Raw genomic sequence first — 25,480 nt, 5'->3', positions numbered from 1 at the left:
CAATAATAATTCCAGTAGTCGCCTGATCAGTAGTCGATGAGTATGCCGCATCGACATTAACCTTGATTGATAAAACCAGGACGTGATGTCTCCCCTTCACCCTTGCAGAAAGTGTTTTTGCGAAGCTGGTCTCATGGACCACAATGACATAGATTGAGTTTGCTGCAGTGTCCCTCCTAGTATCCTCCAACTGTGCTTTCTCATCAGACAGCAACCGTTAAGCCGTCGTACAGAGTAAAAAACTAACTTCTCGAACGCACAAGCACTAAGATCCTCATGTAAACGATTTTTTAAGAGCAACTCCCAGAATTTCATAAGCTTCAGTCGGTTTGGTATCTGGGTCGAAGATCCTCGTTCCATCTACTCCCTCTCTAACAGAGCTGGAGCGGGTGATCTTGGAGTCGCTCTCCCAACCCCCAGTGATGCTGCATGTTCTGCTGCTAAGATTTTGTGCCTACCGATATGATCTTGCACTTGCATAAATTCCATCAATTGTGTCCCATGTACTCCCTCCGTCCGAAAATACTTGTCGGAGAAATGGATAAAAAAAGATGTATCTAGAATTAAAATACATCTAGATACATCCATTTCTCCGACAAGTATTTCCAGACGGAGGGAGTATGTAATACCCCTAATAAAATCCAATGGAAGGTGCTTATATTTCAAAAAAAAGAAGAGAGCTAAAAAGGGTCTTCACAATCAGATTTTGTGTCCATTATGAACCTTAGCAGCAAGATATCCTGATGCATTCCACAACACCCATGAACTGGTTTGAAACTAAGCTCTAGGAATGTAAGCCACAATGTGCCTGCCAACCCCGGAATGCAAAACAGAACCTCCAATCAACCTGATTAAACAGAAGACATGGACAACACAACAGTATTGTTCCGCGATTATTTGCTATCTACCCATATGGCAGGAAGATATGGACCCCAACTAATAGATGCAATGCAAGCGGCTTGAAAAATGATCACAAACGTTACCATCCGCCAGGAAAATGTGCTCTTCAGCGCTGTAAACCAAATCAGGCCTCGCCTCAAGCATGCTAACTTATTTACATCTCTATGATCACAAATCAGAGCCTACCATCCTGAGATACCCATCTCCTTGCAAGATGCAGATGAAGCTTATGGGATTTCGCTCCTGTCTTCTTTCATCGTCCCAGAGGATGATGGTTCACCGCTAGAATCTGGGGAGGCAGCTGCCTGCCGTGGCTCTTCCTTCAAAGAGGTGGGCATCCCTGAAATTTCCTGGGGAAATAGGAGACAGGAGATCTGGGTTAGCATCATATCAGCCTGATGGACTCAGGGCCAGAAGAATAACCCCAGAGTTTGTTGGCTAACAGAAGCATGAATTGCCGGGAGTCAACTGTGCTTATATAGCCACTATCCTCACCGAGACATGTGTTTTGCTAGTCAAATTGCATTCAAGCATAAAATAGTCAGGCTGCAGATTTAAACTTAATGAGTAGAGATGCTTAGTTTTGAAATGCTTGGAGTTCAAGGGGTAGAACGTGCAACTTGAAGATAAAACACTACTTGTTCCTTATTTTGGGAGAGATGGGTAATCAGAAAGTGCACTTTTGGAACAGCTAGCCCTAAAAGGCCCATAGCCATATGCCAGAATAGTTAGGCTTTCATGTGCACCCCTTGCTAATTGAGTTTCAAATGCAAGAATGCAGCTAAGTAACATCTTAATTGCACCAGAAACATGTTATCTTGTTCGAGTGAATATCCCAAGACATAAAACACAAGATGAATAGAACAGTTAGCTGGCGCCGACGATGGCGACACCTGTGGGCGTCGTTCCCCTCCTTGGAGGGGGCATCATGGGTGCTCTATTTCATCTCCCAAAGTCTCTGGTATTGAATCCTCCAGGTGAAAGTTCAAGTCCCCTGTTTCTGCCGGAGGAGGGAACGGCGGCGTCCTCGTCACTTCCTCCTTGGGGGCGTCACCTTAGGAGGCCATGGCCTAGCCAGATAAGACTCTATCGAATGAAGTTGCCATGCAGCATCCATGGTGGACGCCGTGGTCGGGCCAGCGAATCGGGCGGCGCACGGCCTCACCCGATGTGGAGGTCAGAGCGGTGGCTCCGGATCTCGATGTCTTCTTAGGGTATCGGCTTGGGGTCGGCGTGGATGCTGGAGCGGCAGATTCGGGTCAGATTGTGGGGTGTCAGCTCCAGTTGCTTGAGTGACGGAGCTAGCGGCTCGCCTAGTGCTCAGCCTCAGGGTCAGCGTGTGTTTTAAGTTTGTAAGTCCGAGCAGTAGCTCCAAAAACTGTTGTGCTGTTGTAGGGCGCCGTCTCTGGTTGCTTGGGTGACTGAGTCGTCGACTCGTCTGGTTGTGGCCTTGGGATCGGCGTGGATGCCGGAGTCAGCGTGGCGGCTTCGAATCTGGTTGTAGGGTGTTGGCTCTAGTTGCTTGTGTGGCGAAGCCGGCGGCTCGCCTGGTGCGCGATCTCGGTGCTGGTGTGTGTGTCACTGATGTATCGGTTTCTGGCCAACTTTCCCTATTAACTGGCCAGTTCCTACTCTTCTTAATGGAAAGGCGAAGTTCCTGCCGGTTGCTCCGAAAAAAAAACAGTTGCACACCCTTCAAGAAAAAGCCGAAGGGTTCAAAACACAAGAGTGACAAAGGGAAAGGATAATAATTATGCAAGTTAGAATAAATAATCAAATGAAAAGAAGAAAAGCATCCATGGAGTGATCAAATGATCAAGGCGAATATCCACTTGTCGATATTTAACTAAAGGCATTAATTTACATTATAGGGTGTAGAGAAACAGGTCAATTTGAACTCCATAGGAAATCATAGCGAAAGATGAAATGCATAAAGTTCAGAAATTGTTAAAAACAGTTCCATTTTGGTTCCCATGCATGGCAATACTCTACTCCCTCCGTCTCATAATGTAAGACATTTTTTGACACTAGACTAGTGTCAAAAAACGTCCTATATTATGGGACGGAAGGAGTAGCAAATATGTGCGATAGAAACAATATCTCATGTAAACCACTATAGGCGAATGGTGCATAAAACTTATGATCTCAGAGGTCCAGAAATCCTAAACATAAAAGTGCCCTCCAGGAATAAGAATTAGTGAAAGGTACCGAATTGGTATTATCTGATTCAGGATCAAATTTGTTGCTCTAATAATTCCTTCCTTTGGCTTAAGAATAGACATGTCCCTAATAAAATATAATGTATCTACTCTTGAGTATGTAAAGGCCTGGGCCTCTCTGCTTGGGGAAATTAATCATGAGCACCTAAAAAAACTGTTGTGGGTACACAAAGAAGAAATTCTTGGCAGGAACTCACATGCTTAGGGCCAACATTAAAAATGTTGGTAATAAATGTGCAACATTTAAAAAACATAACAAGTTACAGGATAGCAAGTCTACCTTCATAAGATGCAACCGGAGATCAGTCGGGCGAACTCCCTCACCAATGCACACCATAACAAACTGTGAATAGTTGAAAAGAACATCTGCAGCAGCTTGCTTCTTCTGCTGAGTCTGAAAAACGTAGGCACATAGCTCACAACAACAGCAAAAACTCAAGAAGAGTAGAAATTTTTGATCCTTACAAACAATTGATTTAGAAATACAATTCCCACCAAAATCTTGTTCAAGTAAAAGCATAAAATAAGATGAACTGGTCCAACAGTTAACCCCCTCATCATACTCCTTCAGTCCCAAAATAAGTGTCGCTGATTTAGTACAACATTAGTACAAAGTTGTACTAGATCAGCGACACTTATTTTGGGACGGAGGGAGTACTCAAATTCTTTTTCAAGTATAATCTAACAATTGAAGACTATATTACTTGAAGATATCTTATGTGTATCTAGCATTGGTAAACAACATAGCAACTCTCCCATGTGTCCAAACCGGTGCGGATCAGAGAATTTCGGACATATAGCAACATGTAAAACAAGAACTCAGACTCTTCTCTTTCTTACTCTGCTGATATTATAGGGCATGGTTGGCCAGCTTAAGTTGAACTTTGAGCACTATTTAGCCGATAATATGCGAGTAATGTTACACAAAATTGGTAATATCACATGCGCATTAAAAACATTTCCTGCGATTGTGATCCTGTAGCCATGAGAAAAATATTGTACAAGAGATATCTTGTGGTAGTTCACTAGTAAAAGCGCTCTGTAATAAAATAAAAATAAAAATGGGTACCTCATAGTCATCCTCGGTGATCATAGGAGTGTCTTGTGCAGCCATTCTTTATATCTTCTAATCCTGTTTGAGGTAGGGTACAGACCACATCAGAAACAGATGAATGGTGCTTAAGCCAATCCTCGACTACGCTTATCTAGATTTGGAGAGAATGAAAACAGTGGTTGACAGAATTCCAGTTCCATGTAGACTATTCGGATATTGCTGCACAATTGCAGCGGTGACTATTTTGTTTATGCATAGCATCCATAAGGCCATATAATAACCCGAAACAGCTATGAAATAGTACCTATTTTGACTATCTGGATGAAAATTTCGTCAATAACAACTAACAGCAAAAGCGGCCGGCCTCCGAAACTTCAGAAATACCAGAGGGAGCTATGGAAGCAGATGGAAAAGGCCGGCCTCGCCGGAGCGATAGATCGCGTGGCGGCGGAGCCGTGCCGGAGGCGAGGAAGACGGAAGGGGCACCGGCGATTTAGGTCACCGCGGGACGATTCCTCACTACAGCGGGAGGCGAAGCTAGAGGGCACGCTTACCAAGCAGAGCAGGTGGAATCCGGATCGAACGCCCCAATCAGCAGGTAGGAGGCGGAGGAGGGCTCGACCTCAAAGAGGAACGAGGAAGACGAGCGAGTTCTGGGGAACGAGGAAGGCGAGCTCGAGACGGGCTACCATTTGCGGCGAGTGGCTATGTATCGCCTGTTGCGAGACAAAGGAGGTTTCGCTATTGTTGGGCCGGCCCAGCAGGTTTGTTCGTACTTTTCAAAGAAATATTCTAAATACATACAATATATTCTAAAACAATAAAAATAAAAATGTGAAAAATCGTGAACTTAATTTTTTAATGGTGTGTAATTCTTTTTAGCGTAGTTTTAAAAAATGTGATGGCATTAAAAGAATGTTCATAGCATAGCGTGATTTCTGCATATACCATGAACTTAATATTGTGTCGCTTCGTTTAATTTTCAAAATAAATAAATTGTTATAGTAATAGTTTTTTGTTTGCAAGGAACAACTAAGCTTTATTAATTAACCATGACTACCACATGTCACATGTGGTAAGGGTATCCAAACTACTCAAAAGAATTATATTATCCATGAATAATGATACAATCCGTTGCAACGACGTACCTTTACGCATGAGATTCTCTACCCCCCCCCCCGACCTTGTGAGGTGATATCACATTAACACCGTCACGACTTTCTTCATCACATATGAATAGTTGATCGATCACTCTTGACATCTTTGATTGATCACTCTTGACATCTTAAGAGATTCATACCACAGAACAGTCATACTCGAACCCCATTGCATCCCTATTTCTATATTTTGGCAGTAGCTTTGATATAATGAAATGATACCCCTTGGCCCCGCGTTGTTCCCAAGGGGTGATTGGGTGGCGCTAACCCTAGCTCGTCGTTGGCCTCTCATCCCCTTTCTCCTCTCCCTCGTTGCCATCAAAGGAGGCTGCCGGACCGTCGGGGAAGGTACGGCGATGATCTATCCTCTCTGTTGCATGTTGGGGGGTGGGGGAGGGTGGGGGGGCAGAGCCGAGGCGACGACCTCGGGTAGTGGCGTGACACCGACCTCAGCCACTGGCGTTCATAGGTGTTGGCTGGCTACCTTGGTCAGGCGGGCAGCAAGGTGGCGGCGGGTGGAGGCTATGGGGTACGGTGTCCACGAGGGCGTCCGCTCGGGATTTGACGCCTTCTGTCTTTAACTATCTCGGGGCCCTTGGTCAGGTCAGGTCTCCGTCCGCCCCATGTCACCGGCGTCGCATTTGATGTAGGGGTTAGCGGTGGATGTGGTGTCCGGAGAAATCCAGGTTTGCTTTGCCGGCCACGACAACCACTACGCATGATGGTGCGCATAGTCCCCTACCTATAGGCATAATCGAGGTAGCTTAGCCTTCCTCCCTGCTCGTATACTAGGTGAAAGCCTAGATCCATCTGGATTGAGCGGTGGTGATGCCCGAGGCGTCGTCACCTTCATGGACGTGCCACCTTTTGTGAGCTTGGGGTGGTGGTGTGCTCGATCTTGTTGGCAGGTGAAAGTGCAACTATCCCTAGGTGGTTTTGGTAATTCATAACAACATATAGCTCATTGAGCTAATGCTATTCCAAGACTATTATTTCAGGAAAGCTCAATGAATGGCATGGCATGGATGATGAAAGTGGATCCCTCAAAATACTAAGGACAAAAGATTGGCTCAAGCTCAAAAGGTCAAGACTCTTCATTTTATATTTTAGTGATCCAAGATCACATTGAGTCTATAGGAAAAGCCAATACTATCAAGGAGGGATGAGGTGTTGCTTAATGAGCCTCTTGCTTCATGTGTTGGGGAACGTAGCAGAAATTCAAAATTTTCCTACGTGTCACCAAGATCTATCTATGGAGAGACCAGCAACGAGTAGAAAGAGAGTGCATCTACATACCCTTGTAGATCGCTAAGCGGAAGCGTTCAAGTGAACGGGGTTGATGGAGTCGTACTCGTCGTGATTCAAATCACCGATGATCCTAGTGCCGAACGGACGACACCTCCGCGTTCAACACACGTACAGCCCGGTGACGTCTCCCACGCCTTGATCCAGCAAGGAGAGAGGGAGAGGTTGAGGAAGACTCCATCCAACAGCAGCACAACGGCGTGGTGGTGGTGGAGGAGCGTGGCAATCCAGCATGGCTTCGCCAAGCACCATGGGAGAGGAGGAGTAGGGAGAGAGGTAGGGCTGTGTCAGAACTTTGTGTATAGCTCCCATGCGCCTCCCCACTATATATAGGGGTGGAGGGGCTGGTTTCTTGCCCTCCAAGTCCATTGGGGCGTTGGCCAAGGTGGGAGGAAAGAAATCTCATTATTTCCTTCCCCACCGATTGTTATCCCCCCTTTTTAGGGATCTTGATCTTATCCCTTCGGGATATGATCTTATTCCTTCTAAGGGGGGATCTTGGTGCGCCTTGACCAGGGGTGTGGGGCCTTGCCCCCACTACCCACGTCCATGTGGGTCCCCCCATGCAGGTGGGCCCCACTCCGGAACCTTCTAGAACCTTCCCGGTACAATACCGAAAAATCCCGAACATTTTCCGGTGGCCAAAATAGGACTTCCCATATATAAATCTTTACCTCCGGACCATTCCGGAACTCCTCGTGACGTTCGGGATCTCATCCGGGACTCCGAACAACATTCGGTAACCACATACAAACTTCCTTTATAACCCTAGCATCATCGAACCTTAAGTGTGTAGACCCTACGGGTTCGGGAGACATGTAGACATGACCGAGACGTTCTCCGGTCAATAACCAACAGCGGGATCTGGATACCCATGATGGCTCCCACATGTTCCACGATGATCTCATCGGATGAACCACGATGTCAAGGACTTAATCAATCCCGTATTCAATTCCCTTTGTCTATCGGTATGTTACTTGCCCGAGATTCGATCGTCGGTATCCAATACCTTGTTCAATCTCGTTACCGGCAAGTCACTTTACTCGTTCCGTAACACATCATCCCGTGATCAACTCCTTGGTCACATTGCGCATATGATGATGTCCTACCGAGTGGGCCCAGAGATACCTCTCCGTTTACACGGAGTGACAAATCCCAGTCTCGATCCGCATAAAACAATAGATACTTTCGGAGATACCTGTAGTGCACCTTTATAGTCACCCAGTTACGTTGTGACGTTTGATACACCCAAAGCACTCCTACGGTATCCAGGAGTTACACGCTCTCATGGTCGAAGGAAGAGATACTTGACATTGGCAAAGCTCTAGCAAATGAACTACACGATCTTTTGTGCTAGTCTTAGGATTGGGTCTTGTCCATCACATCATTCTCCTAATGATGTGATCCCGTTATCAACGACATCCAATGTCCATAGCCAGGAAACCATGACTATCTGTTGATCACAACGAGCTAGTCAACTAGAGGCTCACTAGGGACATATTGTGGTCTATGTATTCACACGTGTATTACGATTTCCGGATAATACAGTTATAGCATGAATAAAAGACAATTATCATGAACAAGGAAATATAATAATAATACTTTTATTATTGCCTCTAGGGCATATTTCCAACAGTCTCCCACTTGCACTAGAGTCAATAATCTAGTTCACATCGCCATGTGATTAACACTCACAGGTCACATCGCCATGTGACTAATACCCAAGAGTTTACTAGAGTCAGTAGTCTAGTTCACATCACTATGTGATTAACACTCAATGAGTTTTATGTTTGATCATGTTGCTTGTGAGAGAGGTTTTAGTCAATGGGTCTGAACCTTTCAGATCCGTGTGTGCTTTACAAATCTCTATGTCATCTCCTAGATGCAGCTACCACGCTCTATTTGGAGCTATTCCAAACAACTGTTCTACTTGGAGCTATTCTAAATTATTGCTCCATTATATGTATCCGGTCTCTCTACTCAGAGCTATCCGGATAGGTGTCAAGCTTGCATCGTCGTAACCTTTACGACGAACTCTTTTACCACCTCCATAATCGAGAAAATTCCTTAGTCCACTAGTTACTAAGGATAACTTTGACCGCTGTCCTGTGAGCCATTCTTGGATCACTCTTGTACCCCTTGACTGACTCATGGCAAAGCACACTTCAGGTGCGGTACACAGCATAGCATACTGAAGAGCCTACGTCTTAAGCATAGGGGACGACCTTCGTCCTTTCTCTCTATTCTGCCGTGGTCGAGCTTTAAGTCTTAACTTCGTACCTTACAACTCAGGCAAGAACTCCTTCTTTGACTGGTCCATCTTGAACACCTTCAAGACCATGTCAAGGTATGTGCTCATTTGAAAGTATTATTAAGCATTTTGATCTATCCTTATAGATCTTGATGCTCAATGTTCAAGTAGCTTGATCCAGGTTTTCTATTGAAAACACCTTTCAAATAACCCTATATGCTTTCTAGAAATTCTACATCATTTCTGATCAACAATATGTCAAGAACATATACTCATCAGAAATTCTATAGTGCTCCCACTCACTTCTTTGGAAATACAAGTTTCTCATAAACTTTGTACAAACCCAAAATCTTTGATCATCTCATCAAAGTGTACATTCCAACTCCGAGATGCTTACTCCAGTCCTTAGAAGGATCGCTGGAGCTAGCATACCTTTTAGCATCCTTAGGATTGACAAAACTTTTCTGATTGTATCACATACAACCTTTCGTTACAAAAACTGGTAAGGAAACTTGTCTTGACATCCATCTGCCAGATTTCATAAATGCAGCCAATGCTAACATGATTCCGACGGACTTTAAGCATCGCTACGGATGAGAAAATCTCATCGTAGTCAACTCCTTGAACTTGTGAAAAATTCTTCGCCACAAGTCGAGCTTCATGGACGGTGACATTACCGTCCACGTCCGTCTTCTTCTTAAAGATCCATTTATCTCAATGGCTTGCCGATCATCGGGCAAGTCCACCAAAGTCCATGCTTTGTTCTGATACATGGATCCTATCTCGGACTTTATGGCTTCTAACCATTTGTTGGAATTTGGGCCCACCATCGCTTCTCCATAGCTCGTAGGTTCATTGTTGTCTAGCAACATGACCTTCAAGACAGGATTACTGTACCACTCTGAAGTAGTACGTATCCATGTCACCCTACAAGGTACGGTAGTGACTTGATCCGAAACTTCATGATCACTATCATAAGCTTCTACTTCAATTGGTGTAGGTGCCACAGGAACAACTTCATGTGCCCTGCTACACACTTGTTGAAGTGATGGTTCAATAACCTCATCAAGTCTCCACCATCCTCCCACTCAACTCTTTCGAGAGAAATCTTTCCTCGAGAAAGGACCCGATTCAAGAAACAATCCATATTGCTTTCGGATCTGAATTAGGAGGTATACCCAACTGTTTTGGGTGTCCTATGAAGATGCATTTTATCCACTTTGGGTTCGAGCTTATCAATCCTGAAACTTTTTCACATAAGCATCGCAGCCCCAAACCTTTAAGAAACGACAACTTAGGTTTCTCTAAACCATAGTTCATACGGTGTCATCTCAACGAAATTACGTGGTGCCCTATTTAAAGTGAATGTGGTTGTCTCTAATGCCTAACCCATGAATGACAGTGGTAATTCGATAAGAGACATCATGGTACCCACCATATCCAATAGGGTGCAACTATGATGTTCGGACACACCATCACACTATGGTGTTCCAGGCGGTATTAATTGCGAAACAATTTCCACAATGTCTTAATTGTGTGCCAAAACTCGTAACTCAGATATTCATCTCTATGATCATATCATAGACATTTTATCCTCCTGTCACAATGATCTTCAACTTCACTCTGAAATTACTTGAACCATTCAATAATTCAGACTTGTGTTTCATCAAGTAAATATACTCACCATTTACTCGAATCATCTGTGAAGTAAGAACATAATGATATTCACTGCATGCCTCAGCACTCATTCGACTGCACACATCAAAATGTGTTACTTCCAACAAGTTGCTATCTTGTTCCATCTTACTGAAAATGAGGCTTTTCAGTCATCTTGCCCATGTGGTATGATTTGCATATCTCAAGTGATTCAAAATCAAGTGAGTCCGAACGATCCATTTGCATGGAGTTTCTTCATGCATATACACCAATAGACATGGTTCGCATGTCTCAAACTTTTCAAAAACGAGTGAGTCCAAAGATCCATCAACATGGAGCTTCTTCATGCGTTTTATACCATTATGACTTACATGGCAGTGCCACAAGTAAGTGGTACTATCATTACTATCTTATATCTTTTGGCATGAAAATGTGTATCACTACGACCGAGATTCAATAAACCATTCCTTTAGGTGCAAGACCATTGAAGGTATTATTCAAAAATAGAGTAACCATTATTCTCCTTAAATGAATAACCGTATTGCGATAGACATAATCCAATCATGTCTATGCTCAACGCAAACACCAATCTCGGTGGTAGAGGGAGCGTGCGATGCTTGATCATATCAACCTTGGAAACACTTCCAACATATATCGTCAGCTCACCTTTAGCTAGTCTCCGTTTATTCCGTAGCTTTTATTTCGAGTTACTAACACTTAGCAACCGAACCGGTATCCAATACCCTGGTGCTACTAGGAGTACTAGTAAAGTACACATTAACATAATGTATATCCAATATACTTCTATCGACCTTGCCAGCCTTCTCATCTACCAAGTATCTAGGGTAATGCTGCTCCAGTGGTTGTTCCCCTTATTACAGAAGCACTTAGTCTCGGGTTTGGGTTCAACCTTGGGTTTCTTCACTAGAGCAGCAGCTGAATTGCCGTTTCATGAAGTATCCCTTTGTTCCTTGCCCTTCTTGAAACTAGTGGTTTCACCAACCATCAACAATTGATGCTCCTTCTTGATTTCTACTTTCGCGGTGTCAAACATCATGAATATTTCAAGGATCATCATATCTATCCCTGATATGTTATAGTTAATCACGAAGCTCTAGCAGCTTGGTGGCAATGACTTTGGGGAAACATCACTATCTCATCTGGAGGATCAACTCCCACTCGATTCAAGTGATTGTTGTGCTCAGACAATCTGAGCACAAGCTCAACGATTGAGCTTTTCTCCCTTAGTTTGCAGGCTAAGAAAATCGTCGGAGGTCTTATACCTCTTGACGTGGGCACGAGCCTGAAATCCCAATTTCAGCCCTCGAAACATCTCATATGTTCCGCGACGTTTCGAAAACGTCTTTGGTGCCTCTACTTAAACCATTTAATTGAACTATCACGTAGTTATCAAAACGTGTATGTCCGATGTTCGCAACATCGACAAACGACGTTGGGGTTCAGCACACTGAGCGGTGCATTAAGGACATAAGCTTTCTACTGATCGCATAATCGCTACTATCAACTTTCAACTATATTTTCTCTAGGAACATATCTAAACAGTGGAACTAAAGCGCGAGCTTACGACATAATTTGCAAAAGGTCTTTTGACTATGTTCAGGATAATTAAGTTCATCTTATGAACTCCCACTTAGATAGACATCCCTCTGGTCATCTAAGTGATCACATGATCCGAGTCAACTAGGCCGTGTCCGATCATCACGTGAGACGGACTAGTCATCATCGGTGAACATCTTCATGTTGATCGTATCTACCATACGACTCATGCTCGACCTTTCGGTCTCCGTGTTCCGAGGCCATGTCTGCACATGCTAGGCTCGTCAAGTTAACCCTAAGTGTTTTCGCTGTGTAAAACTGTCTTACACCCGTTGTATGTGAACGTAAGAATCCATCACACCCGATCATCACGTGGTGCTTAGAAGCGACGAACTGTAGCAACGGTGCATAGTTAGGGGAGAACACTTCTTGAAATTTTGTAAGGGATCATCTTATTTACTACCGTCGTCCTAAGCAAACAAGATGCATAAACATGATAAACATCACATGCAATCAAATAGTGACATGATATGGCCAATATCATTTTGCTCCTTTTGATCTTCATCTTCGGGGCTCCATGATCATCATCGTCACCGGCACGACACCATGATCTCCATCATCATGATCTCCATCATCGTGTCTTCATGAAGTTGTCACGCCAACGACTACTTCTACTTCTATGACTAACGCGTTTAGCAATAAAGTAAAGTAGTTTACATGGCGTTCTTCAATGACACGCAGGTCATACAATAAATAAAGACAACTCCTATGGCTCCTGCCGGTTGTCATACTCATCGACATGCAAGTCGTGAATCCTATTACAAGAACATGATCAATCTCATACATCACATATCATTCATCACATTCTTCTTGGCCATATCACATCACATAGCATACCCTGCAAAAACAAGTTAGACGTCCTCTAATTGTTGTTGCATGTTTTACGTGGCTGCTATGGGTTTCTAGCAAGAACGTTTCTTACCTACGCAAGACCACAACGTGATATGCCAATTGCTATTTACCCTTCATAAGGACCCTTTTCATCGAATCCGTTCCGACTAAAGTGGGAGAGACTGGCACCCGCTAGCCACCTTATGCACCAAGTGCATGTCAATCGGTGGAACCTGTCTCACGTAAGAGTACGTGTAAGGTCGGTCCGGGCCGCTTCATCCCACAATACCGTCGAAACAAGATTGGACTAGTAACGGTAAGCATATTGAACAACATCAACGCCCACAACTACTTTGTGTTCTACTCGTGCAAAGAATCTACGCAATAGACCTAGCTCATGATGCCACTGTTGGGGAACGTAGCAGAAATTCAAAATTTTCCTACGTGTCACCAAGATCTATCTATGGAGAGACCAGCAACGAGTAGAAAGAGAGTGCATCTACATACCCTTGTAGATCGCTAAGCGGAAGCGTTCAAGTGAACGGGGTTGATGGAGTCGTACTCGTCGTGATTCAAATCACCGATGATCCTAGTGCCGAACGGACGGCACCTCCGCGTTCAACACACGTACAGCCCCGGTGACGTCTCCCACGCCTTGATCCAGCAAGGAGAGAGGGAGAGGTTGAGGAAGACTCCATCCAACAGCAGCACAACGGCGTGGTGGTGGTGGAGGAGCGTGGCAATCCAGCAGGGCTTCGCCAAGCACCATGGGAGAGGAGGAGTAGGGAGAGAGGTAGGGCTGTGCCAGAACTTCGTGTATAGCTCCCATGCGCCTCCCCACTATATATAGGGGTGGAGGGGCTGGTTTCTTGCCCTCCAAGTCCATTGGGGCATTGGCCAAGGTGGGAGGAAAGAAATCTCATTATTTCCTTCCCCACCGATTGTTATCCCCCCTTTTTAGGGATCTTGATCTTATCCCTTCGGGATATGATCTTATTCCTTCTAAGGGGGGATCTTGGTGCGCCTTGACCAGGGGTGTGGGGCCTTGCCCCCACTACCCACGTCCATGTGGGTCCCCCCATGCAGGTGGGCCCCACTCCGGAACCTTCTAGAACCTTCCCGGTACAATACCGAAAAATCCCGAACATTTTCCGGTGGCCAAAATAGGACTTCCCATATATAAATCTTTACCTCCGGACCATTCCGGAACTCCTCGTGACGTCCGGGATCTCATCCGGGACTCCGAACAACATTCGGTAACCACATACAAACTTCCTTTATAACCCTAGCGTCATCGAACCTTAAGTGTGTAGACCCTACGGGTTCGGGAGACATGTAGACATGACCGAGACGTTCTCCGGTCAATAACCAACAGCGGGATCTGGATACCCATGATGGCTCCCACATGTTCCACGATGATCTCATCGGATGAACCACGATGTCAAGGACTTAATCAATCCCGTATTCAATTCCCTTTGTCTATCGGTATGTTACTTGCCCGAGATTCGATCGTCGGTATCCAATACCTTGTTCAATCTCGTTACCGGCAAGTCACTTTACTCGTTCCGTAACACATCATCCCGTGATCAACTCCTTGGTCACATTGCGCACATGATGATGTCGTACCGAGTGGGCCCAGAGATACTACACGGAGTGACAAATCCCAGTCTCGATCCGCATAAAACAATAGATACTTCCGGAGATACCTGTAGTGCACCTTTATAGTCACCCAGTTACGTTGTGACGTTTGATACACCCAAAGCACTCCTACGGTATCCAGGAGTTACACGCTCTCATGGTCGAAGGAAGAGATACTTGACATTGGCAAAGCTCTAGCAAATGAACTACACGATCTTTTGTGCTAGTCTTAGGATTGGGTCTTGTCCATCACATCATTCTCCTAATGATGTGATCCCGTTATCAACGACATCCAATGTCCATAGCCAGGAAACCATGACTATCTGTTGATCACAACGAGCTAGTCAACTAGAGGCTCACTAGGGACATATTGTGGTCTATGTATTCACACGTGTATTACGATTTCCGGATAATACAGTTATAGCATGAATAAAAGACAATTATCATGAACAAGGAAATATAATAATAATACTTTTATTATTGCCTCTAGGGCATATTTCCAACATCATGTGCTTTGTGATATGCTCCAAAACCCTCAACTACTTTCCCACATCCACAAATGACTTAAACCCAAAGCCAAAATCGGTCACACCGATTCTTCCTATCCGGCGCCACCGATTTCCAAAAGTCATAGCCACTGCCACAAACCCTAAGCAAATCGGTCTTATCGATAGGGATCTCGGTCTCACCGAGATGGGGTTGTAATCTCTCTGTTTCCCTTCGTAACGTTTCAGTCTAACCGAAGTGAGCGATCGGTCCCACCGAGATTGCAATGTAAACTCTCTGTTTCCTTTTTGTAACATTTCGGTCTCACCGAAAAGAGCAAATCGGTCCCACCGAGTTTACCTGACCAACTCTCTGGAAAGCTTATTACCAAATCGGTCTCACCGAGTTTGTGTAATCGGTCTTACCGAGATTACGTTATGCCCTAACCCTAACCGAATAGGTCTCACCGAGATGCATGTCAGTCCCACCGAAAATCACTAACGGTCACTAGGTTTACTAAATCGGTCCGACCGAGTCTGTTGAATCGGTCCCACCGAGTTTGGTAAATTGTGTGTAACGGTTAGATTTTGTGTGGAGGCTATATATACCCCTCCACCTCCTCTTCATTCATGGAGAGAGCCATCAGAACGAACCTACACTTCCAACTTACCATTTCTGAGAGAGAACCACCTACTCATGTGTTGAGGCCAAGATATTCCATTCCTACCATATGAATCTTGATCTCTAGCCTTCCCCAAGTTGCTTTCCACTCAAATCTTTTTTCCACCAGATCCAAAACCTATGAGAGAGAGTTGAGTGTTGGGGAGACTATCATTGGAAGCACAAGAGCAAGGAGTTCATCATCAACGCACCATTTGTTACTTCTTGGAGAGTGGTGTCTCCTAGATTGGCTAGGTGTCACTTGGGAGCCTCCGACAAGATTGTGGAGTTGAACCAAGGAGTTTGTAAGGGCAAGGAGATCGCCTACTTCATGAAGATCTATCGCTAGTGAGGCAAGTCCTTCGTGGGCGATGGCCATGGTGGGATAGACAAGGTTGCTTCTTCGTGGACCCTTCGTGGGTGGAGCCCTCCGTGGACTCGCGCAACCGTTACCCTTCATGGGTTGAAGTCTCCATCAACGTGGATGTATAATAGCACCACCTATCGAAACCACGCCAAAAACATCCGTGTCTCCAATTGCGTTTGAATCCTCCAAACCCTTCCCTTTACTTTCTTGCAAGTTGCATGCTTTAATTTCCGCTGCCTATATACTCTTTGCATGCTTGCTTGAATAGTGTGATGATTGCTTGACTTGTCCTAAAGTAGCTAAAATCTGCCAAACTCTAAAATTGGGAAAAGGTTAAGTTTTTTATTGGTCAAGTAGTCTAATCACCCCTCCTCTAGACATACTTCAAGGTCCTACAAGTGGTATCAGAGCCTTGGTCTCCATTTGCATTGATTTCCATGGCTTTTGGTTATCATAGCCTTGGTTTCACGACCTAGGAGAGTATGGCGTCTAGCGAGGGAAATTATCACCGTAGAGGTCCTTACTTTGATGGTACTAATTTTGCTAGTTGGAAGCATAAGATGAAAATGCATATTCTTGGACATAACGCCGCCGTTTGGGCAATTATTTGTATTGGCTTGCAATGTTAATTTTTCGATTGGAGAGAACCGAACCGTGAAGCTAATGCGGAAGAATTGAAGATGCTGCAATACAACGCTCAAGCATGCGATATCATCTTCAACGGATTGTGCCCCGAAGAATTCAACAAAATCAGTCGTCTTGAGAATGCAAAGGAAATCTGGGATACTTTGATTAATATGCATGAAGGTACCGAATCCGTCAAGGAATCCAAGTTGGATGTGCTCCAAAGTCAGCTTGACAAGTTCAAAATGAAGGATGGTGAAGGTGTCGCTGAAATGTACTCTAGGCTTGCTCTTATCACAAATGATATTGCCGGCTTAGGGAGTGAAGAGATGAGCGACAAATTCATCGTCAAGAAGATCCTAAGAGCATTGGATGGAAAGTATGATACCGTGTGCACATTGATTCAAATGATGCCAAACTACAAAGATCTCAAGTCAACAGAAGTCATTGGAAGAATTGTTGCTCATGAGATGTCACTCAAGGATAAGGAGGAACTTCACAACAAGTCAAGTGGTGCTTACAAAGCCTCAAGTGAAGCCCCCACATCATCAAGTGAGAAACAAACCTTCAATGAAGAATTGAGCTTAATGGTGAAGAACTTCAACAAATTCTACAAGAGTAGAACCAAAGAAAGAAGCTCCAAGTCAAGGTCTTACAATGACAAAAGATCTTCTAGTCGAGAGCGCAATTGCTACAATTGTGGGAGACCCGGACACTATTCCAATGAGTGTACGGCACCCTACAAAAGAAGAGAAGATTATCCAAGAAGAAGAAGCAAAAGAGAAGAATCACCACCAAGAGAGAGGAGGAGTAGAGGTGATGATGATTTACTTGTTGACAACTCTAGTGATGAATACTACGATGAAACATCAATTAATCATGCTAATCAAGATAAAACGAATGACAATGATAAGGAGAAGATTGAGCTTCTAACTAAAGAACTAAACACTCTTAAGTTAGCTCATGAAACTATCTTAGAAGATCATCGAGAACTTTTAAGGACTCATGAGAAGTTACGCTTTGAAAAGCTCAACCTTGAGCAAGAGCATGAGTTCTTAAAGGCAATCAATGATGATCTTCGTAAGAAAAGTTCTTCTTACATTGCCAAGCGTTTACTCTTATCTACTTACATGCCTCAAGTCAAGTCTAGTAACAAGAACAAGAAGGATTCTTCCTCTAGTAGGAACAATAATCATGCTAAATCCAATGTTGTTGCTTCTAGTATTTCTCTTGATTCCACTAATGATTCTCTTAGCCAAGTTACACTTGAGCAAGAAAATAGCTTATTGAAGGGAATTATAGAGAAAGGTGTTTACAAGAGACTTGCCGGGAGTAAGCAATTCGAGGAAATTGTGCGCAAGCAAGGAAGGCACCGGAAGAATCAAGGTGTTGGTTTTGAACGAAAGTTCAATGCCAATGGAGTTGAGTGGGAAGAAGATCAATACCCCAAGACGAAGTTTGTTCCTCAATAAGAGAAGTATGATCCTACTTCCTTCAAGGGAACACAAGCTCAAGATGATCTTCCACCACAAGACCATAAGAACAAAGGCAAGGACAAGCTTCAAGAAGAGATTGATGCATTTGAAGAAGCACCTAAAGCCTCGTTCAAGTGGGTTCCCAAGACTACGTGAAGTTCTACTTCATCAAGTACAACTACAACTCCAAGGATTCCCATCAAGATGATGTGGATCCCGAAGAAGAAGAACTAGAGAGTTCTTGAGGGTGACTCCGCCAACATTCTTCACTCATATCATTTTGGCAAGAACAAGTGCAACTAACTTCCACATCTTGCACTAGTTCAAGGAGTCACAAACCCTCATGTTGGTAAGGCAAGGGACAAGGTAACCTAATGATCTCATGGACACCATCTTGTGTGTGCATCACTCTATGTCTATGGATATTCTTGTTTGTTCCTTGTTTGTTCCTTGTTTGCTCCAAATGATCTACATCAACATTGAGCTTCCACATCTTCAACACCTACATGAAGTTATCATCGACAAAACCCAAGGTTAGTTCATCCCTCTAAGGGGGATCTCACATCTAGGGGGAGCTTAACTCTAAGAATTGAGTCAAAGCAACTCTAATGGTGTGAACATATCAATGCATTATGTAAAAGTGGTAACCCCACTTGAGCTTAAACGATGAGTATGACCTATGATCAAATGTTCTCATTTGACTCCTAAGTCAATATACTCATATATAGATGACCTAGTCATCGCCAATTGTTTGATAGATGCTAGAATTGGTTGTGCATGCTTTGCCACATATTTCATTTGCCATTTTATTGTGTGAGCATGTTGGTGCATATTTTACTCATTCAAGGACATCCACTTGTTGTTTTGACTGTTTGGTTTTTCTTTTTGCCAAGTGGACGGACAAGAATGCCTAAGAACCTTCTTTAGCTATCTATGCTTTTCTCGTCTCAAACTCTATTCATGCTACATCACAAAATTTGATCAAGTCAGATTCAAACCACTCTGTGTGAGGAGCACTCGGAGTCCCCGATTCGTCATAGACTTAAACTTCCAAAACCTCTTTCTGATTCTCGGTCTGACCGATTCCTCCATTTCGGTCCTACCGAGATCATTAAGTTGATCTGAGTTTTCAATCTCGGTGCAACCGATTTGAACTTTTCGGTCACACCAATTTGCTGTAACTGTACACAGTTATGCATCTCGGTGCCACCGAGTTGTTCCACTCGGTCACACCGACAGGGTCGGGCTATATATAGTCACGGGCAAAATTTTGGAAATTTCTCCGAAACCCTTCGCCCGCGCAATAGCTCGCTCTGCCATCGGAGGTCTCCGGATCGTCTCCTCATCGCCAGCAGCCTCCAGTAGCTAGTCTCTGCCGCCGTCAACGGATTTCGCCCCTGTCGTTGCCACCGTAGCGAGTCCACCCAAGCTAGGGTATGGACTCGATCTTTGTGCTATCCACGTCTAATTCCTAGCACATTGTATTCTTATGGATTCTTGCCACGATTGAAACACCTCTATCCACTCAATATAGTCCGTAGATTAGACGGGATTCAAATTTTTAGGGTTAGGTTTCCGCCGAAACCATCTCGGACCCGCCGAGTTGAAAAAACTCGATCTCACCGATTTGGCTTATGCCATTGCACTAGTGACTCTCGGTCTGACCGAGAATTACTAATCGGTGCGACCAATTTGAGGATTCTGTGAAACCCTAGCAGTCTTGGTGCCACCGAACTGTGACTCGGTCCAACTGAGTTCATCAGTTTAGATTCCAAAACTGCTTCGGTATCACCGAGTTTGAAAATCGGTTGATCCGAAATGCTTTCTGTGGAAAACTAAAACTGAATTTTTGAATCATTCTTTTGCAAAAATCTCTGCATTTTGTGATGCTCATCTATTCTATCTCATCTACAACTCTTCACAGGGTCAGCAGTCAGCTTTTGCAGCATGTCAGACCAGAGTGACAGCCAGAACAGGTCAGTAGAGCAGATGGACTTGAGTGAGGGCACTAGTCCCTCAACTACAGATGAAGGGAGCAGAAGCACTCCTAGCAACCTGCCCAAGGCTGCTACTAGGCAAAGGAGGAAAAGAACATCAGACTCAGAGGATGAGGATTATAAAGCTGAGGAAGATGAGGCTACTTCCAAGAAAGTGGTGCTCAAGAAAGAATATGGCTCTGCACATAGCACTAAGCCTGGACTGGAGAAGAAAGTTCCTACCAAGAGGACACCAATGCCTAAAGCCAGAAAGTCCACTCAAGTGTCAGCTCAGACAGAACCCAAAGAGGCACCTGAACAGAAAGTCACTTCTTCTAAGCCCAAGAAAGTTCCGACTGGAGAGACTATGAAGTTCACAATTGAGTCAGAGGATGAAGGTGCTCAGGACAAGAAAAGGAAGAGAGCAAGAACCACAACTGCCAAGGTTCTTGGAAAGCCCTCAATGAGAAGAGATTCTGAAGAAGAGGAAGAGGTTGCTGCACCAGCACCTAAGGCACCTAAGCTTATGGGTGATGCAATCAGATCAGGGGTTGTAACATCTAAGCCCAAGGAAGCACCCAAAGCTGCCTCCAAGGCCAAGCAAGTTCCAAAGAGGAATACTAGGAGTATTCCTGCTGCTGAAAAGAACAAGGCCCCAGTGCCAAATGTTGCTGAAGAAGAAGATGAAGAAGGTCAAGTCCTAAGAAAGCTCAAGCCCAAGATACCAGACCACAATGATGCCCATCCCGTGGCTGAGGACATGAGGATCAGGAAGGATTCAGGGCTGAGACTATGGAGGATGGAAGATCCATATGCTTCAAGGAGAAGGACTGCTGTTGACTACAGGTTCCATACAAAGGAGCAGCAGGACTTCTATGAAACAATTCTGTTGGATAAGAAGCCCATAGTTTGTGACATGAGGTGGGTCGACTGGACCTACATCAAGGACAATGAACAACACTATCCTGGAGTGCAAGAAAGCTTTGTTGCTTGTGGAGTTGCTGATTTTGTTGGACAAAAGTTCACCCACTGGAATGATGAGCTTATCACGCAGTTCTACTCCACATCACATTTTTACCTAGATGGAAGAATTGTTTGGATGTCTGAAGGTACAAGGTACCAATCCACTGTTGAAGAATGGGCAAGACTGATAAATGCCCCAAAGGAAAATGAGGATGATCTGGATATCTATGCAAAGAAGAAGATGGATCACAATTCCATGGCTCACATGTACAAGGAAATCCCAGACAAGGCAATTGAGACTCACAAGTTTGGATCAGTTCACTTTCTGCTATCAGGGTTGCCAACCATCAATTGGATTCTGAGGCATACTCTATTGCCCAAATCTGGTGACCATAACATGATCAGAGGGCATGCCATCAACATGTTGCATGTGTTTGATGTGCCATAAAAGTTTAAAGTCATGAGCCTTATGATTGAAACCATTAAGAGGACTACAACAGATCAGAAGAGGAGCTGTGGATATGCCCCTCAGATTCAGGAATTAATCAACTCAAAGATGGGCACAGGGAAATATCAATTGGATAAGGAACATTTTCCACTTTATCCAGACTTTGAGGACAATGAGGTTGTCATGAATGAGAATGATCCTACATCAGTTCAAGCTCAGGAGAAGAAGGAGAAGGCAAAGAAGGAGAAGGCTGCCAAGATGCCAACTCAAGAGGAGGCATCTGAATATTTCTTGAAGACCAAATAGGAGCAGCTTGGTTACTTGATAGCATCTACACTGAGGATTGAGAAGGGACTGGCCATCCTCACTCAGAATCAGGAGAGCCTTGAGAGAATCATGGAACTCAAATTCCATGACCTTGATGTCAAAGTAACTGAGATTCAGTCAGTTGTGGAGCAGCTGCAGGATGATATGCAGGAGAGGCAGGGCAAGTCTACCACAAATGTGTTTGCCAGAGTGCCCGGAGCCCAGAGGTCAGTTGCAGTGCCTGTGACAGACACTAGAGCAACAACATCTGCACCAGCCACAACACCTACAGTTCCAGTGCAACCAGCTCCAGCATCCACTCCAGCACCCTCTACTTCAACTGAAGCCTTCGTCCAAGGAGCCATCAGGACACCACCACCAGAAGATCAAGCCTGAGAGTCGAACTAGCACTATGCATTTTCTATGAACTTTTTGGTAACTTGTTGCCAAAGGGGGAGAAAAATGTATAGATCATAGGCTTCGAGAGAGAGAGAGTGTGTTGCTTTTGTTCTCTCTTGCTTTATTTGGTGGTTTTAAAACTTGTTTGCTTTTGATCATTTGAGATACTATGCTTGTGAGACATTGATGATCATGTGTTTGATCATAAGCTACACTTATGCATGTTTGATGATATTATCCTATCTATCTTATGTGATCATTCACTTTGCTTGGTGATGAGTGCATGTATTCAATGTTTATTATTTTGAGCGCTCCACCAAGATGTATGTGACATGGAAGAGTAACCCATGAGCCTAATTCATTGTGCATTTGTAGTCCAAAGCAAATCTTAAACTATGCACAAATTTAGGGGGAGCTCTTGCTTATCACATACTTCTCAAAGCGACGATGTTATTCAATCTTATTATCATTTGTCGAAGCTTTGATCTATATGTTGTCATCAATTACCAAAAAGGGGGAGATTGAAAGTGCAACTATCCCTAGGTGGTTTTGGTAATTCATAACAACATATAGCTCATTGAGCTAATGCTATTCCAAGACTATTATTTCAGGAAAGCTCAATGAATGGCATGGCATGGATGATGAAAGTGGATCCCTCAAAATACTAAGGACAAAGGATTGGCTCAAGCTCAAAAGCTCAAGACTCTTCATTTTATATTTTAGTGATCCAAGATCACATTGAGTCTATAGGAAAAGCCAATACTATCAAGGAGGGATGAGGTGTTGCTTAATGAGCCTCTTGCTTCATGTGCTTTGTGATATGCTCCAAAACCCTCAACTACTTTCCCACATCCACAAATGACTTAAACCCAAAGCCAAAACCGGTCACACCGATTCTTCCTATCCGGCGCCACCGATTCCAAAAGTCATAGCCACTGCCACAAACCCTAAGCAAATCGGTCTTACCGATAGGGATCTCGGTCTCACCGAGATGGGGTTGTAATCTCTCTGTTTCCCTTCGTAACGTTTCGGTCTAACCGAAGTGAGCGATCGGTCCCACCGAGATTGCAATGTAAACTCTCTGTTTCCTTTTTGTAACATTTCGGTCTCACCGAAAAGAGCAAATCGGTCCCACCGAGTTTACCTGACCAACTCTCTGGAAAGCTTATTACCAAATCGGTCTCACCGAGTTTGTGTAATCGGTCTTACCGAGATTACGTTATGCCCTAACCCTAACCGAATCGGTCTCACCAAGATGCATGTCAGTCCCATCGAAAATCACTAACGGTCACTAGGTTTACTAAATCGGTCCGACCGAGTCTGTTGAGTCGGTCCCACCGAGTTTGGTAAATTGTGTGTAACGGTTAGATTTTGTGTGGAGGCTATATATACCCCTCCACCTCCTCTTCATTCGTGGAAAGAGCCATCAGAACGAACCTACACTTCTAACTTACCATTTTTGAGAGAGAACCACTTACTCATGTGTTGAGGCCAAGATATTCCATTCCTACCATATGAATCTTGATCTCTAGCCTTCCCCAAGTTGCTTTCCACTCAAATCTTCTTTCCACCAGATCCAAAACCTATGAGAGAGAGTTGAGTGTTGGGGAGACTATCATTGGAAGCACAAGAGCAAGGATTCATCATCAACGCACCATTTGTTATTTCTTGGAGAGTGGTGTCTCCTAGATTGGCTAGGTGCCACTTGGGAGCCTCCGACAAGATTATGGAGTTGAACCAAGGAGTTTGTAAGGGCAAGGAGATCGCCTACTTCGTGAAGATCTACCGCTAGTGAGGCAAGTCCTTCGTGGGCGACGGCCATGGTGGGATAGACAAGGTTGCTTCTTCGTGGACCCTTCGTGGGTGGAGCCCTCCGTGGACTCGCGCAGCCGTTACCCTTCGTGGGTTGAAGTCTCCATCAACGTGGATGTACGATAGCACCACCTATCGGAACCACGCCAAAAACATCCTTGTCTCCAATTGCGTTTGAATCCTCCAAACCCTTCCCTTTACTTTCTTGCAAGTTGAATGCTTTAATTTCCGCTGCCTATATACTCTTTGCATGCTTGCTTGAATAGTGTGATGATTGCTTGACTTGTCCTAAAGTAGCTAAAATCTGCCAAACTCTAAAATTGGGAAAAATGTTAAATTTTTATTGGTCAAGTAGTCTAATCACCCCCCTCTAGACATACTCCAAGGTACTACAGTAGGCATTTGGCTGCGACGTGGAAGGTGTTTGTGGTGTCTCTGAGACGCTGCCAATTTTGTTCGCCTTTTTTTGTGGTAGCTCATGGCCGTTTCCCACAGTCGACGTTATGAGCACATTTGGACAAGGGATTGGGTTCTCCTGCTGTGGGCCATGGCCATATAAGGGTCATGAGATAGAGGTTGTTATTTGCGGACTAGGTGTCTTTTCGAAGCTCTGTCATTGTATTCCTCCATTGTTTCTTTGTCATTATCAGTCTCGCCATGCATTTGCTTCTCCTTGCGTGTAGGTTCCCTTTTAGGGCCCAGGTTTACCTTTGTTGAGCTTAGTGGTGCATGTTGGTGGTGCTCTGATTTGGTCTTCCAGGTGACAATGCGTCGGTTTTACACTTTAGCTCTTGGGTGAGGGTCTGTATCTTCCGCCGGATCGGTGCCTCATGTCGGGCGAGGGGGCAGGGAGCCCCTTTCGGAGAGGAGGAGGCCGTAACCGAATAGGCCAGAGCCCATGCAACCGACAAAGTGTTACTCTCACCTGCTAGTTGTGTCTCCTCAAGGCCTTGCTGGTGTGTTTGTGTCGTGGCCTGCTCTCGGTGGAGGGCTTCATTGACTTCAAGCTGTTTTTATGCCTTAGACTCTCCATTTTTGCTTGTAGGTTGTATGAAGCTTGCTGGCCATTTGCAAAGCAATGTCTATCTTTAACCTGTTTTTTTTTTCGTTCTTGTAAGTATGATGTAATCCTGGCTGGAACAACGCCGGGCTTGACTTGAGCCTTCGTTCTAAAAAAAACTTTGGCCCCCCTAATCCATTCAACACTGTGGAGATCCTTCGGACATACGAGTAATTCCATCTTCTTCACGATGAAAATAAAGCATGCATATTTTTATTGTCCTTAATTTTGGTCTAAAGAAGATCATAAGTTGGCTAGACAATAATTGTGCTCTCA

At 44.4% G+C, this 25,480-nt stretch overlaps 1 protein-coding gene across 2 annotated transcripts; it reads right to left on the bottom strand.

Moving 5' to 3' along the window:
- Positions 1-702: 702 nt before the first annotated feature.
- LOC123128980 (uncharacterized) lies at positions 703-4,863 on the bottom strand. 2 transcript variants are annotated; one of them, XR_006463563.1, is made up of 5 exons: positions 4,728-4,861; positions 4,189-4,251; positions 3,400-3,513; positions 1,017-1,250; positions 703-899 (listed from the first exon to the last, which is right to left on the bottom strand). XR_006463563.1 is itself a non-coding variant. In XM_044549107.1 (4 exons), the coding sequence occupies exons 2-4, from the start codon at positions 4,231-4,233 to the stop codon at positions 1,128-1,130; spliced, it is 282 nt and encodes a 93-aa protein (XP_044405042.1). In that variant the 5' UTR covers positions 4,234-4,251; positions 4,728-4,863; the 3' UTR covers positions 703-1,127. The 2 variants fall into 2 exon arrangements, 1 of the variants encoding a protein (XP_044405042.1); XM_044549107.1 differs by having other exon boundaries at positions 703-1,250; positions 4,728-4,863.
- Between the last annotated feature and the right edge of the window lie 20,617 nt (positions 4,864-25,480).

Source organism: Triticum aestivum, chromosome 1B (assembly GCF_018294505.1).
Source record: "Triticum aestivum cultivar Chinese Spring chromosome 1B, IWGSC CS RefSeq v2.1, whole genome shotgun sequence".
NCBI classification, from domain to species: Eukaryota; Viridiplantae; Streptophyta; class Magnoliopsida; order Poales; family Poaceae; genus Triticum; species Triticum aestivum.
Note: the sequence above shows the minus strand (reverse complement) of the source record. Positions and strands in the feature narration are given on the sequence as shown.

Bases quoted from the DNA above. Each gene is read 5' to 3' on its own strand.
- LOC123128980 (XM_044549107.1), bottom strand. From the start codon at position 4,233: ATGGCTGCACAAGACACTCCTATGATCACCGAGGATGACTATGAG. The intron at 3,514-4,188 runs GTACCCATTTTT...TACGTTTTTCAG, and splicing joins TCACCGAGGATGACTATGAG to ACTCAGCAGAAGAAGCAAGC. The intron at 1,251-3,399 runs GTAGACTTGCTA...CTATTTCCCCAG, and splicing joins TCCGGTTGCATCTTATGAAG to GAAATTTCAGGGATGCCCAC.